We start from the raw sequence: 27,093 nt of genomic DNA, 5'->3' as shown, positions 1-27,093 counted from the left end.
CTGCAATTGAAAGGATTATAAGTATTTATCCAGCCCTAAGGTTTTTCTTTTTGTGTCAAGTAATCCCTCCAAGAATTTAAAACTTTTCTTTGAAGATGAGTTTAGTGAAACTTATCTTGTTCATTGCCGAACTGTAATGTCAGTCTTCAATTCACATATAATGAGCATTGAAAGGAATGACAATTCTTTGATAGAAGTTATTGAAGCTCTTGCTTCCGTAAGGGATATACTGTCAGAAAGAAGTAAATGTCAGTTAATTTCCCTCAAAGTGAAGGAAATGTTGGAGAAGAGGCAGGAAGTAGGATATACAGAGAAATGTGGAGCTGTCAGAAGAAATATTCAGAACTTATATTCATCATGCACTGAATACTTGGACATGTGGTTGAAACCACTGGAAGAAGTTTCTTCATTCAGGTGTATGTCATTAAGAGAGCCACATGAATGGGATAGTGTGGTTTCAACAATTAGGTACCTTCATACAAAAGGAGTGGGTGTGGATGATGTGAAGTGCTTTGATCAGTTTTGTAATTTAAAAAAAATTTGTAGCAGAAATTAAGGATACTGATGTTTCTGTTCCTTGTAATGTAAGATGGGCTAATTTAAAAAAAAAAAAAAGTATTTTTTTCATTCATACCATAATTAAATTTTCTGTGTATCATTATTTATGAATTAAGCAATCTACATAAGAATGATAAGTGCGAATTCTGTTAATTTAAGGGATTTGAGCTATTCAATTAAAACAGAGGTTCCCAAACTGGGATCCATGAAACGACCCTCTGGAACTATTCAAATTATTCATTCTATGTATAGCAAATTGATGATAAATAGTTATTATTATATGTTTATGTAAAAATAAGAATAAAGTTGAGTTGTTTTAAACATAAAACTTTGAATTTTCTTTTCAGAAAACCCAGTGTTCATACATAGATATATATATATACACACACACACACACACACACACACACACACACACACACACACACACACACACACACACACACACACACACACACACACACAGAAACATATATATATAGGGGGTAGCGAACTTTTTTTCATTTTTGAAGGGGGTCCATAGATCTCAGTAGTTTGGGAACCACTGAATTAAAATATTTAACATGTTATTACTTTGCCAGTGACTGTGTTATTACCCTATTATCATAATAAACTGTTATTAAAGGCTTAGGCATTTTTGAAAAGACTGTAAGAGAATGTAATCTGTGTTTTGGTTAAATAAGGAACGGCGTTTCTTCAAAAGACCAGATTTTTCTGCCCAAATGTCCTCATTTTTAAGGTTAGAGAGGTGGCAGCCCTATTTCCAGGCTGCTGCTCATTCCAATAGAAGCAGTGCAAGAATCACTTTCACTGATGCCTGCGGCTACTGTTAATCTGTTAGTCCATCCCCTAAACTAGCAGTTTTCTGACCCACCTAACACTGCCTCGATAGCATCAGCAAATATTCTTGCACCCTATCTATTTAAGTGTATCCCATCCCTGTAGAAACAATCTCTCCTGGTAATATGCACAGACCAGGCTGAGAAAAATTCTACCCCATGAGCTTTGCACAATCTCTCCAGGGCCGAATTGATTGACAAGGCTCGCATCATGTAGTCCCTCCTATCATGTCTGGGCAGAATTGCAGACACTTTCAAATTTAACCCTAACTCGCGACTTTTTTTCAACACTGACCTGTACTTGCTAAGTAGGTCTGCAGATCTCCTACTCTTAATGTCATTAGTGCCAACATGTATAACATATCACCCTTTGTGCCCTTAAAACATGATGATATCTGCTCTACTATGTCATCTACTTTTGCTCCTGGAAGAGCTACCCTGGTCCTGTTCAATCTATCCTTTTTGCACAATATATTTTCCATCTCCCTGACAATAGAGTCACCAATAATAACTCGATCCTGTGGGACCAGTGCATTCTGCCCTGAAGATTGCTGTTGTGTTGCCTGATGCACAAAAGTAAGTTCTGGCGTTGAGTTGGGCAGCTAAGAGCTTGATGGTCCCCCATTTTAATTCCTTCGACGGCATCTACCCAATTCTTTCCAAAAAGATTAGCAGTGAAGATAGTGATTTTTGATATAAATTTTTAAGCATTACATAATATATCCCATCAGGGCCAGCAGCACTGTTTCTTGAGTTGGGAAAACATTGCAATTCAAACATGGTAAATGGTTGATCATCAGGCAAAGCACAGGAGTTCAGTGAAATTCAGTTTGCATTTCTCAGTTACATCTTCAATATTTTGAAATGACTGGTCATAAGCAGTTGAGAAGGAAAACATAAAATATGGTTCTTAGTGCATTTGAGATTTCTGTAGAAGTAGAGAGCTCCTGTCCATTCCAGTTAAGCAGTGAAGTTGCTATTGGAGGAAACTTACCATTTAACTGTTTTAATTTTGCCAAGATCAGTCTGATATCTGTATTTTTATTAATCAAAATAGCAAATTTAATCAAAGATTTTTTTTTGCTTTCTGCCTGATATAACAAACTCTTGTTCTAAGCCATTTATAATTAATAAGATTGGAAGTGGTTGGATATTTGCAGAATAGGTTCCATGCTTTCTCTCTCTTTTATTGCATTGTTGTAATCTTTGTTCCACCAGTAATTAAATTTGACAATTTCTGACTTGATATTGAGGAATGGCAGAGTCGCAGCTGTTAGCGTTTGATTTGTTATGTGGTCAGTGACATGGTTTATGGAACAGACTTGGATGATATGGCTGCTGGACGAGACTTGCCTACTGCATTTAATTCAATCAGACTTTCAAAATTTCAATTTTACTGGATCATCTGTTGGTAAGGAACAGGATGTTTGAATTTTACATATCAGCAGGTTAATGGTCACTGTTATGGCATTAATTGTTAAGAGTTATCCAATCAACACTTGGATAGAGGTTTGGACAGCAAATGGAAAAGCATGGTAGGGAAATGGTTATAGAGAAAAAAACAGTATTCAATAATATTAAATTGTCAGTATGTCAATCAGAATTTCAATAAGCTTTCCACATCTCTCTGAGGTGGAGGAACCGCATAATGGGTGGCATGTATTAAAGTCACCTAGTAGTAGTAGTGGCATGTGATGCAAGAAAGCAACTGTATGAGCTTATGCAGCTTCAGCCAAAAAAAAAACAAAACAAAATTACACCATTCCCTCCAAATGCCTGTCCAGTTCCTCCTTAAATTTAATTAACCTATAAACTTCCACAACGACAGATGGAAGTTTGTTCCAGCAATTAACCACCCGCTGGCTAAAGGCAAATTTCCGCACATCTATTCTACATCTGTCTTTTCTTAATTTGAATTTATGCCCCCTGAGGTTCGTAATCTGAACTGAATTCTGATGGGAAGGATCCCATCAGAATTCAGCGTGCTCAAACCCATTCAAGACCTTATACACCTCAATCAGATCACCACGCAGGTGCCAAGTCTCCAGCCACTGCAATCTGCAGAACTTAAGCCTCTCTTGGTAAGAGGATCCCTTTATTCCCCTCACCAATCTTGTTGCCCTTCCCTGTACACGTTCAAGCACATCTACATCCTCCCTAAAAATTAGGCCTCCAGACCTATGTGTGTGTGTGTGTTATGGAGGTTTAATGGCACATAAGCTGCTGAGGCTATAGTGCGCCGTCTTCAGACCTGTACGCAGTACTCAAGGCGTGGCCTGACCATTGCCTTATACAGAGGGACAATAACCTCCTTTTCCTTGCTAGCAAAATTCCTACATATCATTGACAAAACCCCATGACCTGCCCTGGCAGCCTGTTTGCATTGCTCAGAAAACTTCATATCTGACTGCACAATTACTCCCAGGACTTTTTCATTTTCTACCACCTTAAGTGTAGTACCACACAGTTGGTATGTTTCTCTGGGGTTACTTCGACCCATATGCAGTACTTTGCATTTGTCAAGGTTAAACTTCAGTTGCCACTTTTTAGCCCATCTGCCCAAAATTTTCTAGATCCTGTTGCAGTAGCACACTGCCATTACTGTCATTAACAACCCTGCCAACCTTTGTATCATCTGCAAACTTCGACACTAAGCCTGATATACCTTCATCAATATCATTGATAAATATACAAAACAACAGTGGACCCAACACGGAACAATGTGGGACTCCACTAATAACATTGGTCCACGAAGAGCAGCACCCATTGATTACCACCCTCTGTCTTCTCCCACTCAAATGTCCTTTTATCCATTGTAGCAACTTACTCTTAATACCATTCTGCTCCAATTTGTACAATAGTCTTCCATGCACAACAGTGTCAAAACCTTTCCTGAAATCCAAATATATGATATCAAAATTATTTTTTGCATCCAGTTCCTTTGTAACCACATCATAATATCCTATCAAATTTGTCAGGCAAGACTTTTTCAAGGGATGGCAGTCTGTTCCACCAACCAACTACCCGCTGGCTAATGGCAAATTTCCACACATCTATTCTACATCTGTCTTTCCTCAATCCGAATTTATGCCCTCTCAGGTGATTATTCTGAGCAAGAGGAAGAATCCCATCTGCATTGAGCATGCTCAAACCATTCAAGGCTTTATATACCTCTATCAGATCACCTCGCCGATGCCTAGTCTCCAGACACAGTCTCCAGACACTGTAATTTTCAAAACTTAAGCCTTTCTTCATAAGAGCAACCCTTTGTTCCATTCACTAATCTTGTTGCCTTTCTCTGTACTCATTCCCGCAGTTCTACATCTTTCTTGAAATGAGGCCTGACCATTGCCTTATACAAGGGAATAATCACCTCCTTATCCTTGCTAGAAAAATTCCTGTATATCATTGACAAGACCCCATCAGCTACTCTTGCAGCCCATCTACACTGCTCAGAGAACTTCATATCTGCCTGCACAATAACCCCCAGGTCATTTTCATTCTCTACCACTGACAGTGGTAGAGAATGAAAAAGGACCTGGGGGTTATTGTGCAGGCAGATATGAAAAAGCACAAACACCACAGTGTCACATGTGGTGACATTGTGGTGTTTGTGCTTTGCATTCTGTTTGTGTGTGACTTTTGCACCCACAGTTTGGACATGTTGCATATCTGTGGCATACTACCTGGGAGTGGCCAAATTTCTGGCCTTTGTAATATCTTAGTGGGTTTGGGATAAATGGCAAAATGGCAGTTCAAGTAATCTGGTTTGACAGAAGCTGGTAGATGTAGTGTACTGAAAGTTAAGATTATGTTCCAGGTAGGGATTAAGTTGCCATCTTTTCTGATCATGATTATTTTTACTTGAGTGATGTTTTGATCTTTTAGTTCCTGCACTATTTCTTATTCAGAAATGGTTAATAGATCCCATTTGGTGATCATGCCTTGGAAGAATTCAGTGTGTTTTATTGGGTGACTTGAATCAGAATTCCACTTAAAGAAGTGAGCCATAATAACAGCTCGGAGTGTCTTGACCAAGAGGTTTCTATTAGTAAATCTCCTATTTGTAGATATTTAACCATTTTCACTGAACCTGTGGCATTTTTGGGGCTTCTCTGACTGATGAAAGAGGAGAGTGTACTCACACGTTCTGATGACAGAGAATGCAACATCAAGAATCCTGGATATTCCTGTTTCTTTGTGTCCTTTTTCAGTCTCTTTGACAGAAAGAAATTATGGTTGGTGTCGGTAAGTGTTGTGCCATGAGCTCTTTGGTTCTAAACATGGAAATACATTTGTTTCCATTTCAGCTCCTTTTAACCCTGAGTGTTGATTCCCCCATCACATGGAGGCAGCAGCTGTGCCACCAGTGACCAAGTGGTTTACAAGGTAAGTAGAGTTGGTTAGTGACATATAGTCTAAAAAAAGGTGTATTCCCTTTCTAGATTCTTATCTTAGACCTTGCAAGCACAGAACTACTTTAAGTAAACAAAAGAGAAAATCACATAAGAAAAGAAATAAAACTAGGTCACTTTTAAAAGGCACTCTATACGTTGCAAAGAGAAAATCACTTGTCACCAACACTTGGGGTCTTGTGATAACATCGCAAGCGGTTGATTTTGTAGGGCGAAAGCTGTCATTAACTGAATGAATTGACAAGGCGGTAATATTACATCTGACAATAGGGGCAACCAGATTTTTTTGAAGGATAGTGTATTTACAAGCCTGATTTGCATATTGTAAAGGCAGAAAAAAAGCCAAAATAAATCACAGAGAAAAAAGTTACTTCTTCCTCCGGAGTGTTATGAAACAAAATGCATGCAGAACATTAACCTGACACAGCCAATTGGTCAGGACTGAGAGTGCCATAGCACACAATCTTTGAGTGGACCATGGCTCAAGTCTGCATGGCTACTAAATATGGTTAAACTCCTCTGACCTGGTGGTCGTTCCAGAGTATAAAAAGAGACCATAACAGGTATCCCTCAACTTATGGTCACCTTTACTTACAACCATGAAGTACATGTTTAGAAAAAACAAGATTTTTCAAGATTGTGCAGGAATATCGCCCATGCAATCAATTGGTTTGTGCTGGTTAGTTGTTGAGCAACTGCATTCCTGTGTAGTCGCCTGTCTCTCATTCTTCATCAATTTATTTGCAGTTTGTATTTTTGTTTTTAATTTATGTTTATATCAAATGCTTATGGCCAGTAAGGAAAATAGTGATAAAAGAAAGAGAAATAAAATTAATAAAACGTATGAGAGTGGTAAAACAGTGTCACACCTAGCAAGTAATTTAAAATGATCCCATTTGACAATTTTTACCGTTTTAACGAACAAAAAGGCAAATTTGTGAGGCAATGAGAGAATTGGCACCACTAAAATCTACAGTAATTACAAAAAAAAATGAAAAAGTACAATACACAAAATGGAAAAATTGTTGATGATTTGGATGGAACATCTAATTCACCAGGCCCCCCCCTCCACACTTAGATTCCTGCATTTGGGGCATTGCCCCCAAAACCTCTCTCAGGCTTCTAGGTTAGGTTAATTTAGGTTAGTTAGGTTAATTAATAACTCATCTCTAATGGTGTCTCATAGATGTACTGTTTCCGCTGCATGCCTTTTCTACAGATACTTCCATGGGCACTGTTTTTCTGAATTGGCCTCTATATCTTTCCCTCTCTCTTTCAAAACAGTCCGAACACATGCTGCCACCAGCCAACATCCATTTATTGTCCAACTTCAAACTCACAGAACCAACTTTTCATCTTCCTTGTTTATTCCTTCAACTGCTGTTTTCTGGAACAACCTTACTTCATACATATTTCCTGAAATATACAGTCTTCAGAAGTTCAAATCTAATGTCAACAAATATCTTCTTTCATTTTCTTAACCCACAACCCATGCATGGTACTAAGTACTGTAGGTTCTAATTCCTCTTGTGTTTGGGGTTTCCAGAAAAAAAAAAAAAAAAAAAGAAAAAGCGTTACAACTGTGAGTATTAACAATGCAAGATATTGGGAACATGAGTTAAACACATCGAATAAATACACTAAATGCTGTCAACCCAAAGGTCACGGGTTCGATTTCCGCCTCAGGCTTGGATCAAAGTACTGCAAAAACCTTGGGAGGTGCATTATGACCACAGAAGCCTATGCGCCAACAACTATCAAAAAAAAAAAAAAAAACTAAATGCTGTCATCCATCACTAAATGATGGAAAGGTTTCACTTGACCCACTGTCTGAGACACCTGCTCTATTACAAGACTATTTACAGGGGATAAGCGTGAAGCAAATAACTACAGAGAACATATATGAGAGTACAACTCAGCAATAGTGATCGCATCAATGGGCACAGAGATTAAATCACTGCCTGGAAATGGTTCATACTGTTTTAAAATACACGGTCAGATTTACCATTTGGTCTCACTGTTATATCCAAATGAAGAAAATAAGCCAGGATATAGACAACTTTATATTTTTGATTCTGCTGAAGCAACAAAAAACAGCTTGAAAAACAATCAAACCAACTGTGTACGGCCAAAGTAATGCAACAATTGGACGAGATGCTGCAACAAGTTAACCCATTTGCTGAGTCATATAAACAAAAACATCAAATAACCCAGGCCAATCCAATAATGAATGTGTGCATGGCATTTATAGAAGACCTGGACTTAGATAAGAGACCATATAATGCTCTTACATCCAAAAGGGAGGTTGCTGCAATATTTGTTAGAGAAGATGGGGAAGCACCAGCAAATAGAGACATATGCATATATCCCATAGGTGACTACTGTAAAATTATATCACCTAATCAAGAATGGTGGAGACTGAAGGATCTAGATTAAACTATTTATGCCATAATCAGAAAGATGGGGTATGTTACATCGGGTACAACTAGTTTATTACTTAATTATTTTATTTTGTCCAATTTTTAAAACAGTGACCTGTGTGAGAAATGACATATTTTTGGAAATATATAAATATAGAGAGGACCTTAGCAAGTCCTTTTTCAAATGCACATTTAAAAGAAATCCTAAGCAATGAACAATAGCTTCACTAAGCAATGCGGATCTGGGTGTAAGACTGGACAATCAACCTCCCCCTCCCCATCGCATTCCATCAATAATACTCCAGGCTGGACCTAGCAAAAATTTTGATATTATGCTGCTTCTGAAAAAATCTAAAAGAATTAAGTGTCTTTATATGTATAGTATGATGCATGTGTTTTTGATATTTGTTTTAATTAACTTTTATAAACTATATTTTGATAATTTTTTTAATTATCTTGGAAATTATCAATATAACTAGCCCAAGCTATTTTTGAGGTAGAATTATTCTTGCAATACTTTTGTGTAAAACACATGAATGTATTAGCATTAGCTAAGGCATATTATGATGGAAGAAGCATCAGCCAAAAAAAAAATCCCATTTCACCCATCTATTTATTCCAAATGCCTGTCTTACTTAGCCTTAAATTTATTTAAGCTATCAACTTCCACAACAAGAGATGGAAGTCTGTTCCGGCAATCAACTACCCGCTGCTAAAGGCAAATTTATGCACATCTATTCCACAACTGTCTTTTCTCAATTTGAAGCTATGTCCCCTCAGGTTCTTAATCTGAGCAACAGGAAAGAATCCCATCAGCATTGAGCTTGCTCAACCCATTCAAGCCTTATACAACTATAATAAATGCATCAGTTCCATCACTAATATAAATAAAGCATACAATTTAAAGGCAAATTACAAAAAAGTCACCAAAAATTTAGATTTTTCTTACTCTTGTATGCAAACACTTTCCACACCATTAACTGAGCTCTTCCTCCAGCTGTTACCAAGAGATGGTTATTCTGGGATGGATCACTGCCTATAAGGCAGCTTGATAGAGCTCTAATGCTGGAGATGTGGCCAGCAAGAGAATGCAATTTATAAATTAATGGAGTTTCAGTGCCCTTTACATCTAATTTCAATTAAGAAAAACTTATTAAATAGCAGCATGACATAAATATTTGTAAGAAAAATCAATTTTCCTCTTGGTTCCTGAACACACTTTTTTTTTTTACTAAACACATATCTTTCAGGGTTTTGGATATCAAGGCAACATAAAGAAAATAATAATAAAAAAATAAATAATATTAACAATGATTAACAAAAACAAGTTATAAAGTTCTATTTTTAATGTGGCTAGGGTAAAAATCCCTATCCTTGTAATTAAACATGTTAGCAGCTTTCTATGAATTTCTAGCTTACAGTCACTGCCATTAAATGCAATCAAACAACAACTACACAGTGAATTGTTTATTCATCATTACTGATTGTTATTAATATTATTATTATCCATATGGTGCAAGAGAGCCTGATGCTTATGCTGTACCAACCAAAACAAAATTTCCGAGTTATCCTGGGAAAGAGAGAGAGAGAGAGAGAGAGAGAGAGAGAGAGCGAGAGAGAGAGAGAGAGAGAGAGAGAGAGAGAGAGAGAGAGAGAGAAGTAGAAAGTAATCACAAAGAAAGAGAATATCCAGCTGAGGACCCTGCATGTGCCAAGCCCATACTCACCAGATGTGAGCCCCCCCCCCATGGTTGAATGGTGTTTTAATGCTTTTTGGTAAATTAGCAGCTCAACCATAATACAACAATTCAAAAACCACAAAATTTAGAAAGACTGAATTAAATATATGTCAATAGATTAACTAAATTGCAACAGCATTTTAGCCATCTTTTCATATCCTGCATAAAATGTGAAAAGAGGAATTTGTTCTTGATCAGCTCTGCATTAGCCAGTAATCTTGCACCATTCCTTTATTCCAAAACTGATGACCATCTTGTGCATTGTTTGTTTGTTATTTGGTTTTTAGGAGCATTAGCAACCAAGGCCATATTGCTCTGGGATATGCGGTGGTCATTCCCTGACCTTTCCGCATCCTCCGTATTTGGTGGTGACGGGCTCGAACCCCGGTCTAATCAAGAAGCGTGTGCTACGCACTGCTGCTCCTTCCCACCTGGCTACGGAGGCGCCTATCTTGTGCATGATTACAAACTTAATATGATTAAGTTTATTTGTAGCCCATCTGTTCCATAAATCTTGACATCCAGAATATACACTATGTCCAACCTTTTTGGACTAAGGGCCAAAGCAGTTAAACTGCTCAGGGTAACAAGGGTTGGTGTGGCAAGAGGGTTGGTGCGGCTACCCTCTTGCCACACCAAAGTTGCAGGCTGAAAGATCAGTTCCTTACCACTGAACTATGCATTTTTCAAAACAGAATTTAATTTTTGTTTTGTTATATACACATATGTATTGATAGTTTTTTTACATTTAATATTAAATGTGAAAATTCAACCATTATTACATATTACTAATAATATTCCTATTATAATACTAGTGCTAAATTCAAAGGAAGATACATAAAACATGAGAAATCAATAGAGAAAAATCGAATATTATTAAAAATCATATTCCCAAAAGTCAATGTGAAATTCTATTTTGTGACAAGGTAGCTTTAAACTTGAGAGAACCATGACACTCGGAGGCTGCCTACAGGGCTGTGGACAGCACAACGTCAAGGAGAGGGCCACAGATGGTCTAGACACCCCTGCACTATATGATCAAAAATATTCACACTCGTCCATGAGTATCGTATACTGCATCAAAGGCCCACCTTTATTGGTCCAGACACCGATGGAAACAAATGGTTCTGCCTGTACAGCAGTATAATAAAAGTCAGAATGAGTCATGGATCAAAAATAAACTTTCAATGTGGAATGGTGGTTGGATGGCATGTCAGGTAGCTCTGCTGTGCACAGAGATGTGACTTCACTGAATATCTCAAATACCAGTGTGGATTATAATTAATATTAATACTAGAAATTGATGCAAGAAAGCAAAATTATACAGTATAAGCAAAAAAAAAATCCATTTCAACTATCCACTCCCTCCAATAGTTTGTCTAGTTCTTCCTTGAATTTATTCAAATTATCCACTTCTACAACAACAGATGGAAGCTTGTTCCAGCAATCAACCACCCACTGGCTGAAGGAAAATTTTCACACATTTACTCTGCAACCATCCTTCCTCAATTTGAATTCATCTCCCCCCCAAGTATATAATTTGAGTGAGGGTATGAATCCCATCAGCAGTGAGTTTGCTCAAGCCATTCAAAGCCTTAAACACCTCAATCAGATCACATGGCAAGTATTTATTCCCAGACAGAGCAGTTTCCAAAACTAAAGCCTTTCTTGTTAAAAGCACCTTTTTTCCCCCCTCACCAATATCATTGCCCTTTTCTGTACCCATTCCAGCTACATCCTTCCTAAAATGAGGTATACTGAAGATGTGGCATGACCACTACCTCATATAGAATGAGATAATCACTTCCTTACCCCTGCTATCAAAATTCCTGTATTTCATCCAGTAAAACCAATGAGGAGTCCTGACAACGTGTTGGCTCTGCTCAGGCAATTTCATGTCTGACTGCAAAATTACCCCCAAGTCTTTTTCATTTTCCACTACCTGATCATAGTACCACACAGTTGATAAGTTACTCTGCGATTACTTCTACCCATATGCAGAACCTTCATTTGTCTATGTTAACTTCCAAGGAAGTGAAGCCAGTCGACATCGCTGAACAGTGCAGTGTCGAGTCAGTTTGGTATGACATAAGCATTCGAAGATCAAAATTAAGAGTAGGAGTGTGCTATAGGCCTAATGACACTGAAGAGTATAATAAGAAACTGTACAGGGAAATAGAGTGGGCCAGTAAATCAGAGAGTCTTATAATGGGGAATTTTAATTTCCCAGATATTGACTGAAATTTGTGGGTTGGTCACTCACACACTAGCAAGGCTTTTGTGGATTTATTGGATGATTGTTTTCTACATCAGCATGTTCGGGAGGCAACTAGAGGGAGTAATACTCTTGATCTGATTATCAGTAGTGATTTTTCATGCATTAAGAATCTGCAGATAAAGGAACCACTAGGTAGCAGTGATCACAGTGTGCTGAAGTGGGATTTACTCAAAGAAGTAACTACCATCAGGGGTAAAGGGAAGGGTTTTTGCTTTCGTAAAGGCAACTACGATGGTCTGAGACAGTATTTAAATTCTATACAGTGGGACCAACTAATGATGTTACCAACAGCAAATTCAAAATGGGAAGCATTCAAAGAACTTATCTTGGAAGCTACTAGGCTTTAAATAACTAAGAAATACTGTTCCAGGTTTAAGCCTAAACGGATGTCAGATGAACTAATGAGACATATGGCAGAGAAGAAAAATACATGGGACACATATAAATGATGACATGGAATATTAATGGGTGACATGAAGCCTATGATAGATATAAGCTGGTCTGTAACCAAGTCACAAAGAAGATTAGGCAGGCAAAGGCAGATTATGAGAAATCCTTGACAAAGGATGCAAAGAAAAACAGAAAAGAGTTCTTTACCTATGTAAACTCTAGAAGGAAAGGGATGAATCAGATTGGTCCACTGGATATTGATGTTTCAACAGTTGAGGATCCTGTTCAGGTGGCTAACAAACTAAACGAGTATTTTGCATCTACATTCACACATGAGGAGTTATTCAGGAAGGGGAATTAGCAGTGAGCTAGATGATTTTGTAATAACTGAGAGGAAAGTGGAGGAGAAATTGTTGAGAATAAACATAAAAAAGGCACCTGGGGTGGATGGGATCTAAGCAAACCCTTAGCCATAATTATGAGAGCTTCTTTGGACTCAGGGAAGGTACCCATAAACTGGAGATGGCCAAATGTGACCCCAATTTACAAAGGAGGATCAAAGGCTGACACAAGTAATTATAGACCTCTGAGTTTGACTTCTTTTCCAGGAAAATTAATGGAGGCACTGGTTAAAGAAGCTCTGCAGGATCATCTAGACAAGACTTCAGTTATAGCTCGGACACAGCATGGTTTTGCTAAGGGAAAGTCTTGCCTGACCAATTTGATTGGATACTATGATGCAGTCACAAAAGAACTGGATGCAGGGAATAACTTTGATATTTTATATTTGGATCTTAGAAAGGCTTTTGATACTGTTGCACATGGAAGACTGCTGCAAATTGGAGCAGTATGGCATTGGAGACAAATTGCTGCTATGGATAAAGGGATGTTTGGAGAAGACAGAGAGTGGTAATCAATGGACACTGCTCATCGTGGACTAATGTTATTAATGGAATCCCTCAGGGTTCAGTGTTGGGTCCATTATTGTTTTCTATATTTATAAATGATATTGATGATGGTATATCAAGCTTAATGTCCAAGTTTGCAGACGATACAAAGGTTGGCAGGGTTTTTAAGGACACTACTGATGCTATGCTGCTGCAACAGGCTCTGTAAAAGTTGAGTAGATGGGCTGAGAGGAGGCAAATGAAGTTTAACATTACATTTGTCAAAGTACTACATATGGGAAACAGCAACCCCAGAGAAATGTATCAACTCTGTGGTACTACACTGACAGTGGTAGAGAATGAAAAGGACCTGGGGGTAATTGTGCAGGCAGATATGAAGTTTTCTGAGCAGTGCAGACGGGCTGCAAGAGTAGCTCATGGTGTTTTGTCAATGATATACAGGAATTTTTCTAGCAGGGATAAGGACATGATTATTCCCTTGTATAAGGCAATGGTCAGGCCACACCTAGAGTACTGTATACAGGTCTGGAGGCCTCATTTCAAGAAGGATGTAGAGCTGCTGGAACGAGTACTGAGAAGGGCAACTAGATTAGTGAATGGGACAAAGGGTTGCTCTTACGAAGAAAGGCTTAAGTTTTGCAAATCACATTGTCTGGAGACTAGTCACCAGCGAGGTGATCTGATAGAGGTGATCTGATCTCAAACCATTCAAGGATTTATCTGATAGATAAAGCCTTGAATGGTTTGAGCATGCTTAATGCCGATGGGATTCTGCCTCTTGCTCAGAATAATTACCCGAGAGGGCATAAATTCAAATTGAGGAAAGACAGATGTAGAATAGACATGCAGAAATTTTCCTGTAGCCAGCGGGTAGTTTGTTGGTGGAACAGACTTCCATCCCTTGTTGTGGAAGTCGATAGCCTAAATAAATTTAAGGCTCAACTGGACAGGTATTTCGAACAAAAGGAGGGGTGAAATGGAAGTGGGTTTTTTTTTTTTTTTTTTGTTTTTTGGCTGATGCTGCATAAGCTTGCTTTCTTGCATCATATGCCTCTACTAATGCTAACTTCAACTGCCCTTTCTCAGTGCACTGACCCAATTTTCCTAAACCTTGTTGCAATAGCTCACCCTGAGGTTAACACTGTCGTTAACCACCCTGCCAACCTTTGTATCATCTGCAAACTTTGATATTAAGCCTGATGTACCTTGATCAATATCAATAATAAATATTGAAAACAACAATGGGCATAGTGGTGAAACCTGGAGGACTCCACTGTTAACCACTCTGTCTTCTTCCACTTAACCATCCCTTTATCTGTAGCCATACCTTGTCCTTAATGCCACATTGCTCCAGCAGCAGTCTTTTATGTGTAATAATATCAAAAGCCCTCCTAAAATCCAAATACATTAAATTTATAAACCTTATTTTTCATTGTTAATCATTTGTATTCCAATGGAAATCATGCCCCAGACTAAAGCAACAAAGAAATGGGCAAAAAGTAGCGAAGGTGCTGTGGCATATGGGAGAACTGAAGAGGGTGATTCTCCAATGCATCACAGCCAAAAAAAATGTGCAACTTGTGAAATGTTTGCAGACTTTCTGGAACAGAACATGCTCTAACCAAGGTCAATGTTGTCGTGTGTGCTAGGTGTAGAGAGGGTAAAGAAATTAGGTGCCAACTCAGTGTTCTGATGGGTGTCTATGAGAGTTTGAATTGTTGGGTAGATGTCCTTAAAGGAATTAAAACAAGGACCCATCAAGCTTCCAGCTGTCCAACTGAATGCCACAATTTACTCAATTCTGACAAGACACAAGAGGAGGGAGTATATGATGAGAGTCTTGCAATCAATTTGGCCCTGAAGAGATTGTGCAATACTCATGGGTTAGAATTTTTTTTCAGCATGGTCTGTGCTTGTTAACATGAGAGATTGATTCTACAGAGATGGGATAGACATAAATAGGAAGCATAGAAGAATATTTGCTGATGCAATCGAGGCAGTGTTAGGTGGGCAGGAAAACTGCTAGCTTGCGGATTCACAGAGTAACAGATTATCAGTAACCACAGGCAGAGGTGAAAATGATTTTTGCACTGCTTCTATTGGAATGAGCAGCAGACAGGAAAGCAAGGTGCTGTGAATTTCAGAACCTGGGGGAGTCCTTATGGAACAAGTAAATATATGGGCTGTGTTATGATAACTAAGAGTAAGAGCACGTGCATGTATACTTGCATGTACACTAATTCTAGGAGTATAGAAAAAAAATATGATGAATTTGCAGTGCTGGTCAAGACATCAAAGACAAATATATTTGGATTATCAGAGACATGGTGTCACACAGATATAAGCAGTGCAGTATTGGAATTTGAGGAGTACAATGTGTACAGAAAAGATAGACAGGAGAGGAAGGGAGCAGGGATAATGCTGTTAGTTAAAGAAACACAAAATTTAAGGAAGTACATCCAGTTGATATACATTGACAGTGCAAGGTTCAGTCAGTTTGGTGTGACAACCACACGAAAAGCAAAAGTGAGGATAGGAGTGTGTTATAGGCCAAATGACTATGATGAGTACAACAAATTGTACAGAGAAATAAAGTGGGCCAGTAAATCAGAATGTCTTATAATGAGGAATTTTAACTTCCACAGATTATTATTAACATTAGCCATATGGCGCAGGGAAGCCTGATGGCTTATGCCACACCAGCCAAAAAAATTTCTGAATTACCCTGAGAGTGAGAGAGAGAGAGAGAGAGAGAGAGAGAGAGAGAGAGAGAGAGAGAACAAGAGTTAACTGGAACTTGTGTGTTGGTCACTTGCACCTAGCAAGACTTTTGTGGATTTATTGGATGATTGTTTTCTACAGCAGCATGTTCGGGAGGCAACCAGAGGGAGTAATACTCTTGTCTGATTATCTGCAGTGAATACAGCATACTGATGTGAGATTTACTTAGAGATGTTACTACCATCAGGATAAAGGGAAGGATTTTTGCTTTAGGCTTAAATGGATGAATGAACTAATCAGACTCGTGGAAGAGAAGAAAAATGCATGGGATTAAATTCTAACAGGGAGCTAAATGATTTTTGACTGAGAGCAAAGTGGAAGAGAAATTGCTGAAGTTAAACATAAGAAAGGCACCTGGGGAAGATGGGATATATCCCATTATATCAAAGGAAGTAGACAAATCCTTAGCTATAATTATGAGAGCATTCTTGGACTCAGGGGAGGTATCCACAGACTAAAGATGTGCAAATGTATCTGCAATTCACAAAGAAGAATGGATCTAAAGGTCACTCAAGTAATAACAGAACTGTGAGTTTAACTTCTGTTCTGGGGAAAATAATGGAATCACTGGTTCAAGAAGTAATGCAGAATAATCTAGACAAGACTGCAGTGATAATTCAGATACAGCATGGATTTTTAAGGGGAAGCCTTGTATGACCAATTTCATTGGATACTATGATGTGGTCACAAAGGAACTGGATGCAAAAAATAATTTTGATCATATACTTGAATTTCAGCAAAGATTTTGATTCTATTGAGCATGCAAGAGTACTGTATGGATTGGAGCAGTATGGCATTAAGGGCAAGTTGCTACAATGGATAAAAGGATGGTTGAGTGGAAGAAAACAGAGTGGTAATCAGTGGACACTGCTCTTCATGAACTAATGTTATTAGTGGAGTCCCTCTCTCATGGTTTGATTTGGACCCATTTTTGTTTTTTTATATTTATCAATGATATTGATGAAGGTACATCAGACTTAATGTCCAAGTTTGTAGATGATACAAAGGTTGGCATGGTTGTTAATGATAGTAATGACAGTATGCTATGGCAACACGATCTAGAAAAGTTGGGCAGATGGGCTGAGAAGTGGCAACATTGTTAAACATTGACAAATGCAAAGTACAGTCTGTCCTCGTATAGCACGATAGTTGTGTTCCTAGAAACCCTCGTGCAATGCAAAATCGTGCAATATAAACAACAGGCCCTATGGGAAAAGTGGGGTTAGGTGCCGACTTCCCAAGATTGAACACACATTTGGAACCAAAACATTACCAAACACAATAAATAATCGGGTAATTTTAATCGTTATAAAATACTTACGTATTTTATAACGTTAAAATATGTAATAAAAAATATAATATATTTTTTATTATAATATAATAAAAAATAAATATTTTTTATTATTTATTATATTATAATAAAGTATTTTTAGTATTTTTTACGAATAAAATACGTATTTTATTCGTAAAAAATTTATTATATTAAATAAAATAGTCGTAATAAAATGCTTACGTATTTTATTACAACTATTACGTAATAAAATATTGCTAATGCTTTTGCTTCTATTGTAAGCAAACTTGTTTTTTGTTTGATTTTCTATCCAAACAGATGACAGCCGTTCCATCTCTTCCAATTCTTGTGTTTTAATCTAATGGATTTTAATTACACTTTGAGTTGTTCCCGCTATGAAAGTTGTTTTTATTTTCTCCGCATTCTTTGTAATTCTCGGCGTTGCCTCATTTAGGTCTGTAGCATGTGCAATATCACATGGTCTTTCATTTCGCTCAAAGCGTTTCACAATTTCATATTTTTTTCTCTATCGACAGAGGCGGACCGGCCATAAGCCTTACCCGGGAATTCCCTGTGGGCCGGAGGCCGGTGTGATTTTGGCCATAAACCGTAGTATGAGGCTACTATAAATTTTCCCGGGTAAGAATTTTTGATCCAGTCCGCCTCTGTTTATCGATGTTTTGCTCTCTGAATATGCAGTGTCTTCACCAGGACGCTTCCTTTTCACACCTTTTAAGTATTTTACTAATTTTTAGGGAATAAAGCACAATTACAAAACGAGGAGGCACGCTTAATACACATAAACAAAGCTGAGCGCATGTAGCAACTGAATAAACAACACCGTAAAGGCCGAGATACATTATTAACACCCCACATTTTACTAAAGCACATTTCTGGGGGTTACTACCATAAAACAATAAAAACAATTTCCAGTTTTGTTTCTGCTAGTGGAATCTGTTATAAACTGGTAGTAAACTCCATCTAATTGCATTTGCGATTATATCGATATCTGGAATTGTGTTGGTTTTCACGTTATTATGGTGAAATGTGTTTCCCCTTCACTGATATAAATTACATAAATACATTTTCAGAATCTTCTTCATTCCTATCGTGTTGCGTTAATTTGGGGTGATTCTGCGTTCGACTGCCATTTCTTGTAAACACACAGGTGAATCGTGCATAAGCGAATTCGGTTCGTGTTATATAAGATAACGTTCCCCTATTTATAAATCGTGTATGATCGAATTCATGTAATGTAAACACGTGTTATACGAGGACCGACTGTACTGCATATGGGTAGCAGTAACCCTACAGAAACATACCAACTGTATGGTACTACATTCAGCGTGGTAGAGAATGAAATATATCTGGGGGTAATTGTGCAGTCAGATATGAAGTTTTCTGAACAGTGCAGACAGGCTGTCGAGCAGGTCACGGGGTCTTGTCAATGATATAGAGAAATTTTTCTAGTAGTGAAAAGGAGGTTATTATCCCTTTGTATAAGGAAATGGTCAGGCCATGCCTTCAGTACTGCGTACAGGTCTGGAGGCCTCATTTTAGGAAGGATGTAGAGTTGCTAGAATGAGTACAGAGAAGGGCAACACGATTGGTGAGGAGAATGAAGAGGTCCTCTTAACCAAGAAAGGTTCTGCAAATTGCAACGTCTGGTTACTAGGCACCTGCGAGTGATCAGATTGAGGTGTATAAAGTCTTGAATGGTTTGAGTTGAGCAGGCTCAATGCTGATGGGATTCTTCCTCTTGCTCAGACCACACACACATAAGAGGCATAAATTTAAATTGAAAAAAGTCTGTTGTAGAAGGTTGTGCAGAAATTTGCTTTTAGCCAGGGGGTAGTTAATTGCTGGAACACACTTCCATCTGTTGTTATGGAAGTTGATAGCTTAAATAAATTCATGGAAATACTAGACAAAGTTTTGGAGAATGAAGGGTGAAATGGGATGGTTTTTTTCCTTTTTCTTTTTGGCTGATGCTGTATAAGATTGCTTTCTTGCATCATATGCTTCTACTAATGCTAATTCTAATATGATACCAAAATTATTTTTTTTAATCCAGTTTAGATGACTGCATCATAATAACCTACCAGAGTGGTTAGACAAGACCACCCCTTAACAAATCCATGCTGTGACAAGAATGCAGTTATACTGCATTCTTGTCCAGATGGTCCTGCATTACTTCTTTAACCAGTGACTCCATTATTTTCCTGGGAACAGCTGTTAAGCTAACAGGTCTGTAATTACTCATGTCAACTTCTGATCTCCCTTTATGAATTGGGGATACATTTTCACATCTCCATTCCATAGTGACCTCCCCTGAATCCAATGATGCTCTCATAATTATGGCTATAGGCTTGTTTACTTCCTTTACTGCTTCTCTTCATATGACTGGTTAGATCCCATCCACCACCAGGTGCCTTTTTTATGTTCAGTTTCAACAATTTATCCCAGTCATCTCGTTGGATTCTTTCCAATGAGATGACTGGGATAAATTTATTAAATTCTTAGAACGTGATATCATGGGCTCACAGAGAAGAGGTTTTAAAATTTTTAAGAAATTACAACTAGACACAACTGATGAAATAAAAACCAACTCCATCTTTCAAGCAGAATGGAAGCAACACTATTCCAAACTATGGTATAACCCTGGCACTAGGGAATTGGAAGATGAATCTGTGGTAACTGAAGATGAAGAAAATATAACAATAGAAGAATTAGAGTTAATATTACAAAAATCAAATAACTGCAAAAGTCCAGGCATGGACAATTTGAATGTAGAACTATTTAAATATGATGGCACTTTATTAAAAAATTGCACTACTAAAAGTATTTAACATTACATGGCATAAGCAACAGATACCCAAAGATTTGGAAACAGGAATAGCAATCAATTTACATAAAAAAGGCTACAGAAATAACCCTAACAACTACAGAGGAATAACACTGCTATCAACTGCTTCAAAGCTATACTCTAATATACTAAAGAATAAACTTAATAAGTACAGTGAACAATTCTTAAAAGAAGAACAATGTGGGTTCAGAAAAGGGAGAAGCACAATAGATGCCATTTTCTCATTACAACAAATTTTGGAGAAAAGAAGAGAATTCAACCTACCAACATTTCTGCTGTTTATTGATTATGAAAAAGCATATGACAATGTAAACCAGGAAAAACTTTGGCAGATTCTACATGAAGAAAATATCCCAACCCAACTCCAAAAACGATGCAAAGCCTATATAAAAACTCAAAATTCTGCACAAAACATTCTAATGGCCAACTATCAGACCCAATTAACACCAATAAAGGAGTCAAACAAGGATGTGGACTATCACCAAATTTATTTAATATCTACATCAATAAAATTATTAAGAATGGAAACAAACAATTAACAACGGAATACAGTTGAACAACAGGAATAAAATCCAAACTATATTATATGCTGATGATCAAGTTATAATTGCAAAATCCAAAGATGAACTACAGATAGCAGCAAATGAACTGAATAAAATAGGTAAAAAGTTCGAGATGAAACTCTCTACCTCAAAAACAAAATCAATGGGATTATGTGGAAAAAACATACAAAGAGTCAAAATTGTTATTGATGACAAAATAATAGAACAAGTATCTGATTTCACCTATTTGGGAAATTTAATATCAAATGAAGGGAAAGACATCCACACTAAACTACAAAAATATAATAAAATGAACGGAATGATTAAACGCCATTTCAGAAAACAAATGACAGCTGAAACAAAATTACGACTGCACAACATCACTTTAAAATCAGCCCTCTTCTACAGCTATGAGACTTGGGTCATAAATAAGAAAGATGCACACAAACTAGAAGCAGCATAAATGAGAGTTTTAAGACCATTATTAAGCTTTACAAGACTAGACCACTAAAGAAATATTCGTGAGAAATTAAAAGTAGATAAACACAGTAAATGACATAAAACGGTATCAGAAAAAATGAATCAGCCACATAGAAAGAATGAACCCAGACTGGATCCAAAAGTTAGCCTTTAACTACAAATCTACAGGCAAGGGAGATGTGGGTCGACCAAGACAATGATGGCGAGATCAAGACCACCTCCAAGAGCTACGATGGAACAGGTCTTAAAAGACCTAAGCCAGACCAAGTTCATGTTGATGATGTCTTCTAGTATTAGTGTAGGCAAGTATACATGCATGTGTTTTAGGTCTTAGTAACCCTAATATAGTCCATGCATTTGTTTGTTCCTCCAGCAGCAGTCCTCCAGCTTGTAAACCTAAAACCTTGCTTTTCAGGCTGTTGCAGTCCCAATAGAAGCAGAGAAAGAATTACTTTCACCTTTGCCTGTAGCTGCTGTTAATCTATTCTGTGCCCCACCCCTTTCAAGCTAGTAGTTTTGCTGACCCATCTCACACTGCCTCAACAACATTGGCAAATATTCTTACAACCTTCTATTTAAGTGCATCCCATTCATGTAAAACCACGTCTTTCCACAGACAAATTGATTGAAAAGAGATTTCATTAATTAAAACTTAACTAACCAAATGAAAAATTTAAATTTAAGTTTATCCATTAAATTATTAAACAAATGTTCAATAAAATATCAATAAAGGATACTGGTCAATCCTACAATCAAAACTGTATTATCTTCTCCTCCAGCAGCAAATACAGACATTTCTCCTGTAGGAGGAATTTCTTACTATTAATATTAAATATAATTTTTACAGTATAATTAATTATTATCTCAAACTTTACACAAATTTTATTAAAGTTATAGAAAAAGCAACAGTTTTGGTCAGAAAAATAGTTTTCAGTGAGAAATATTTTTTTAACAGTTCATGTGATAAGCATTTTAAGATATGGCTGATTTTCTACCGCACCCTCATACTTATGTTATGGAATTATATGCTATCACTGATAGGTAATATGGTTATGTATATAGTAAATATAGTAATTAGTGACTATGCAAAAACAATAGCTATAATCTGAACAAGTATAGAAAAAAATTCATGATTAATATAAAGTAATGAAAACATGAAAACTGCTTTTGATAAAGGTTTTCCTGAGATGGACATGCCATCTTCACCAAGATGAAGCTGTTCACAATTGAGACTTCTTAAAGCCATAAAATGAGACTCACCTTTGATTGTTAAGGGACAAATTTGACTCTAGTGCAAGTTTAGGCTCCCCAACAAAGAGCAGAAAACAGCAGGAAGATTGGATTTGAGGAGAAAATGGAAAGTGTCATCCTAGGAAAGAGTGTGGTAATTATGGGAGATTTAAATGTACAGGCAGGGAGAGAAAGAACAGGACTGGAGAATGTTATTGGAACTTACAGATATGGACAAAGAAATGAAGAAGGCTAAAGGTGGATCTGTTCTTGAGGAATGGATTAAAAATAAGTAATACTTGGTTTGACAAGAAGCTAGAAGCAATGGCTTAGCAAGAAGCTAAGCCATAAGATAAGGAGGTACAGCTGGGATGGAAGATATAAAACAGTAATAGATTATGTTATCATTGATAGAATATGGAGTAGGAAGGTGATAGATGTAAAGGTTATACCCTAAATAAGTATGGACAGTGACCACAGACTGCTGGTGGCCAAATTTAAGATGAGTTGGAAAAAAAAAAAAAAAGAGTAGAACTGGACAAAAGATAAAGATCTAGAAATTGCAGAATCAAGAGATAAGAGAGAAGTTTGAAGAGAGAGAGAGAGTACCAAGTACAATGACAGACGCTGTCAAAAAGGAATGGGAAAAATTTCAGAAGGTGATGGGACAAACTGTTGTATAGGTGTGTTGGAGAACTGGAGAAATCAGAAAAGAAAGAGACACACACACACACTGGTGGAATGGTAGAGTTAAAAGTGAAACTGAAGTTCCCGATGCTTTCAGGAAATTTATGAAAACAAAATTGAAAGAGGGCAGAAAGGCATATAATGAGAAGAAAAAAGAAGCAAAGAGAATTGTAAAAGAGGAAAAGGACAAAATTTGGATGGAGTTTACACAAAAATTAGAGGAGGATATTAATGGAAATAAAAAGATGATATATGGGATGTTGAGGAATAAGAAAAGGAACAATGAAGAACCAACCAGGGTTCCTAGTTGAAACGGGTGGAAAATTAATGACACATGAGAAGAAAATCAGGAAACAGTGGCAGGACTATTTTACAACCCTGTTTAATGCTAATGCCAATGGAAAGGAAGATGGTGAAAGAAGAGAAGAATTCGCAGTGGGAAAAGAGAGCCCAACAGTTTGGCTTGATGAAGTAAAAGAAGCAATGAAAAAGACGAAGAATGGAAAAATCACCTGGAGTTGATGAGTTACCAGTTGAAGTTATTAGGGCAGCTGGCAATATTGGATTAAAATTGCTGTATGATATTATCAGCCTAGTTTGGAAAGAGAAGAGAATACCAGATGATTGGACAAAGGGAATCATCATACCAATTTTTAAGAAAGGGTCCAGAAGAGAATTATTATGCCACTGTGCCAAACTTTTTGAGCTAACACTCAAGACAAGATTAAGGAATAAAATAGAAGAGAGAGAGAATGAGGGAAGAACGGTATGAATTTAGAAGAGGAAGGTCAACGATTGACCTGATATTTGCTGTAAGAGAATTGCTTGAAAGACATTGGGAGTTTGCGGAGAACCTCTTTCTGGAAATTTTAGACCTTGAAAAGGCATATGATAGTGTGCAAGGAGAAAAAGTGTGGAAAAGTCTGGAGAAAATGGAAATAGACAGGGAGGAGGTTGTGATGATTAAAAATATGTATTCAAAGTGTGAAAGTTGTGTGAGGACAAAATTTGGGGACTCAGATTGGTTTCCATTATCCAATGAACTTCGACAGGGTAATGTATTTTACCATTACTTTTTTATTATTGTCATGGACAATATCCTCATAGTGGTGGATGATAAAAAAGGTGGAATGGTTGTGTTTGCAGATGATCATGTCCTCTGGGAAAACAAGAAAGAAGAACTTCAAGAGAAACTAACACATTGAGAAAGTGTAATCAGTGATTATGGTCTAAAGATAAGTAGCCAAAAAAGCAAAGAGATGGTGATGAACAGAGTGTAAAAGGGATGGTGATGAACAGAGTGTGAAATGTTGGAAGTGGTGAACAATTTTAAGTACCTAGGGAGTGTATTAACAAAGGATGGCAGCCTAGATATGGAAATAACAAGGAAAATAACAGCTAGTCAGAGTTTCTTCTGTAATGTTAATATGCATGGGCTAGCAAAGTTCCAACAAAGTGTAAAAAGCTGATAAACTGGGCATATTTTGTCTCTATTTTGTCCTATGCTGTTGCTGAGAAGTGAAGGATGAATAAAAAGAATACCAGCAGAATCCAAGAAATGAAGATGAAGGTGTTAAGGATTATGCTAGCTAAAACTAGAACAGACAAAATGAGAAATATTGACATTAGAATGAACTTGGGAATAAAAGTCAGAGGGAGAAGATGACTGCATCATGTTTGAGATGGTTTGACACATAAAGAGAATGAACTCAAACATAATACCAAGAATAATGTTTGAGATCAAAATGCACAAGTAGACACTGAGAGGAAGATCCCGGAAAAGATGGAGAGATCAGATTAGGGAAGATGTGGAAACAAAGAGAACTTAGTGGGAGAGAATGATAGAAGGTAAGATTTGGGAAGATAGAAAAAGATGGAAGGCTTTGATTCACCTGTGCCAACCCTATGTTGGAACAGTGAGGAAGATACAGAAACCCATAAAAAACAACTTCCTCCACTATTTAATCGATTTCTGAGTGAAATGAATAAATTGCGCAGTAATGGTCAGCTCTGTTTACCACTCCCATAACTTTTTTGCATATTCACAGATAGCATTTTGTTTTTCAATCTGTAAGGTTCACCCTCCTTTTACCTTTCCTGTTGTGACCACACTTTGGTTATAATAGAAAGTAGAAAGCACTTGAACATTCCATCACTTGAACTGTATTCTCCTTTCAGAAACTAATGACTATGTTTTTCAGTTTTCTTTGTCATCTTGATCTCTTGTAGTAAACTTTTGTTTACCATAACAGTGCCTGTTAGGTGTATATTCAGCTTATTAGTTCTTCTGCTAGTTGTATACTAGTGTAAAATCAATCAGTGAACAAATGAAATCCACTACCCTGAACACTTTGAAGAAGTTTTTGGATGAGATGAAGCTCACCCTCAGTGGTTGACAAGTTGTCGTCAATTACTTCATCACCACTTCAAGATATATCATCAGGATTGAACTTAATATCATCCTATCAGACAAAATTAAATCAAATTCTTTGAAAAATTCTAACAATTTCTCAATTTCTTCATCAGAAAAGACTTTTTGAGATGTTGATGCCAAGACTTTGTTTCTGGCAGACAGTACATACACAGTAAACACTTAAAGTGAAGAAGAAAAACTACAGCCACAGGCTGTTAACAATTGAAGGTAAACATTCAATTAGTTTATCAAAGTGGTTATATGAAGTATAAATAGATGGCAATTCAAGAATTACACCAGAAGAGTGGAAAAACTAGCTATAAAACTGGCAAAACAGAAAGGTGCATCTGAGAGGACATTAGACCAGAAGAGAAATTTTACAATGGTGCATGAGAGGAGACATTGGACTGTAAAGGGTAAATGAGTTATAATGTTTAAGTTACAATGATTTTGTAACTTAAACATTATAAGCTCTTTGCTGTATCCTGACTTCTTATGTGAAGCAAACTTACTTTGCACAATTTTGAACTCTTATCAACTTATCTTTATAGGAATAATTCCATTTCTTTCAGGATTTACAGCTTATTACAGTTCACACATTATAAAAATCTGAATAATTTAATAAAAATTTCCAACTTACTTGAATTCTGGCACTGTGGTGTGTAGGACTGGGAAGATACCTTGTATCTTCTCAATCCTAAAGCCATATACTAGGAATAGTAACAAAGATCCTGGACTGGTGCTATTGTGGTCATGTTCAATGAGTTTCAAAATAAACAGAAGTGGTATATTGTAGTTCAAACTTCTTCCAACAGATGGTGGTACAGAGATTGTCCAGTAGGCTGACAGGTTGCAAATAACAACCAATTTCATCAATAGTGTTAGTGTTCCATGTCATTATTTTGCAATGGAACAAGAAATGAATATCAAATTTTGCTTTAAACTGGGAAAATTTATAACAGAAACATACAAAATGTTAAAAACTGCTTATGGCGATGAAACATTTAATTATACCAGTGTGTTATAAGTGGTTCAAAGACAGATATGTAGATGTTTGCAATGACCCAAGAAGTAGACTTCCATCAACCTCTTGAAATGAGAGCAAGGTTACAAACATTTGGGAAACTGTGGCAAGAGATTGTCATTTGACTCTCAGAATGATGCATGGACAAAGAGATGATTCATCAAATTCTCCATAAAGTTTTATGGAAAAGGAAGGTCTGTGCAAAATTTGTGCCACTCAGCCTCATGGATGAG

General features: G+C 37.0%; 1 protein-coding gene across 1 annotated transcript in view; it reads right to left on the bottom strand.

Annotated features, from left to right (window-relative positions):
• LOC150083207 (tRNA (34-2'-O)-methyltransferase regulator WDR6) overlaps positions 1–27,093 on the bottom strand; it is a 760,490-nt gene that overhangs the window by 198,789 nt on the left and 534,608 nt on the right. The window contains exons 18-19 of the mRNA XM_090378434.1: positions 22,244–22,306; positions 9,181–9,360 (exon numbers count right to left, since the gene is read on the bottom strand). Of these exons, the coding sequence (XP_090234560.1) occupies positions 9,181–9,360; positions 22,244–22,306 (243 nt within the window). The remainder of the gene's footprint in view (positions 1–9,180; positions 9,361–22,243; positions 22,307–27,093) is intronic.

This window comes from Mastigoproctus giganteus, chromosome 7, assembly GCF_048544385.1.
Source record: "Mastigoproctus giganteus isolate SK-2022 chromosome 7, ASM4854438v1, whole genome shotgun sequence".
Lineage (NCBI taxonomy): Eukaryota > Metazoa > Arthropoda > Arachnida > Uropygi > Thelyphonidae > Mastigoproctus > Mastigoproctus giganteus.
Note: the sequence above shows the minus strand (reverse complement) of the source record. Positions and strands in the feature narration are given on the sequence as shown.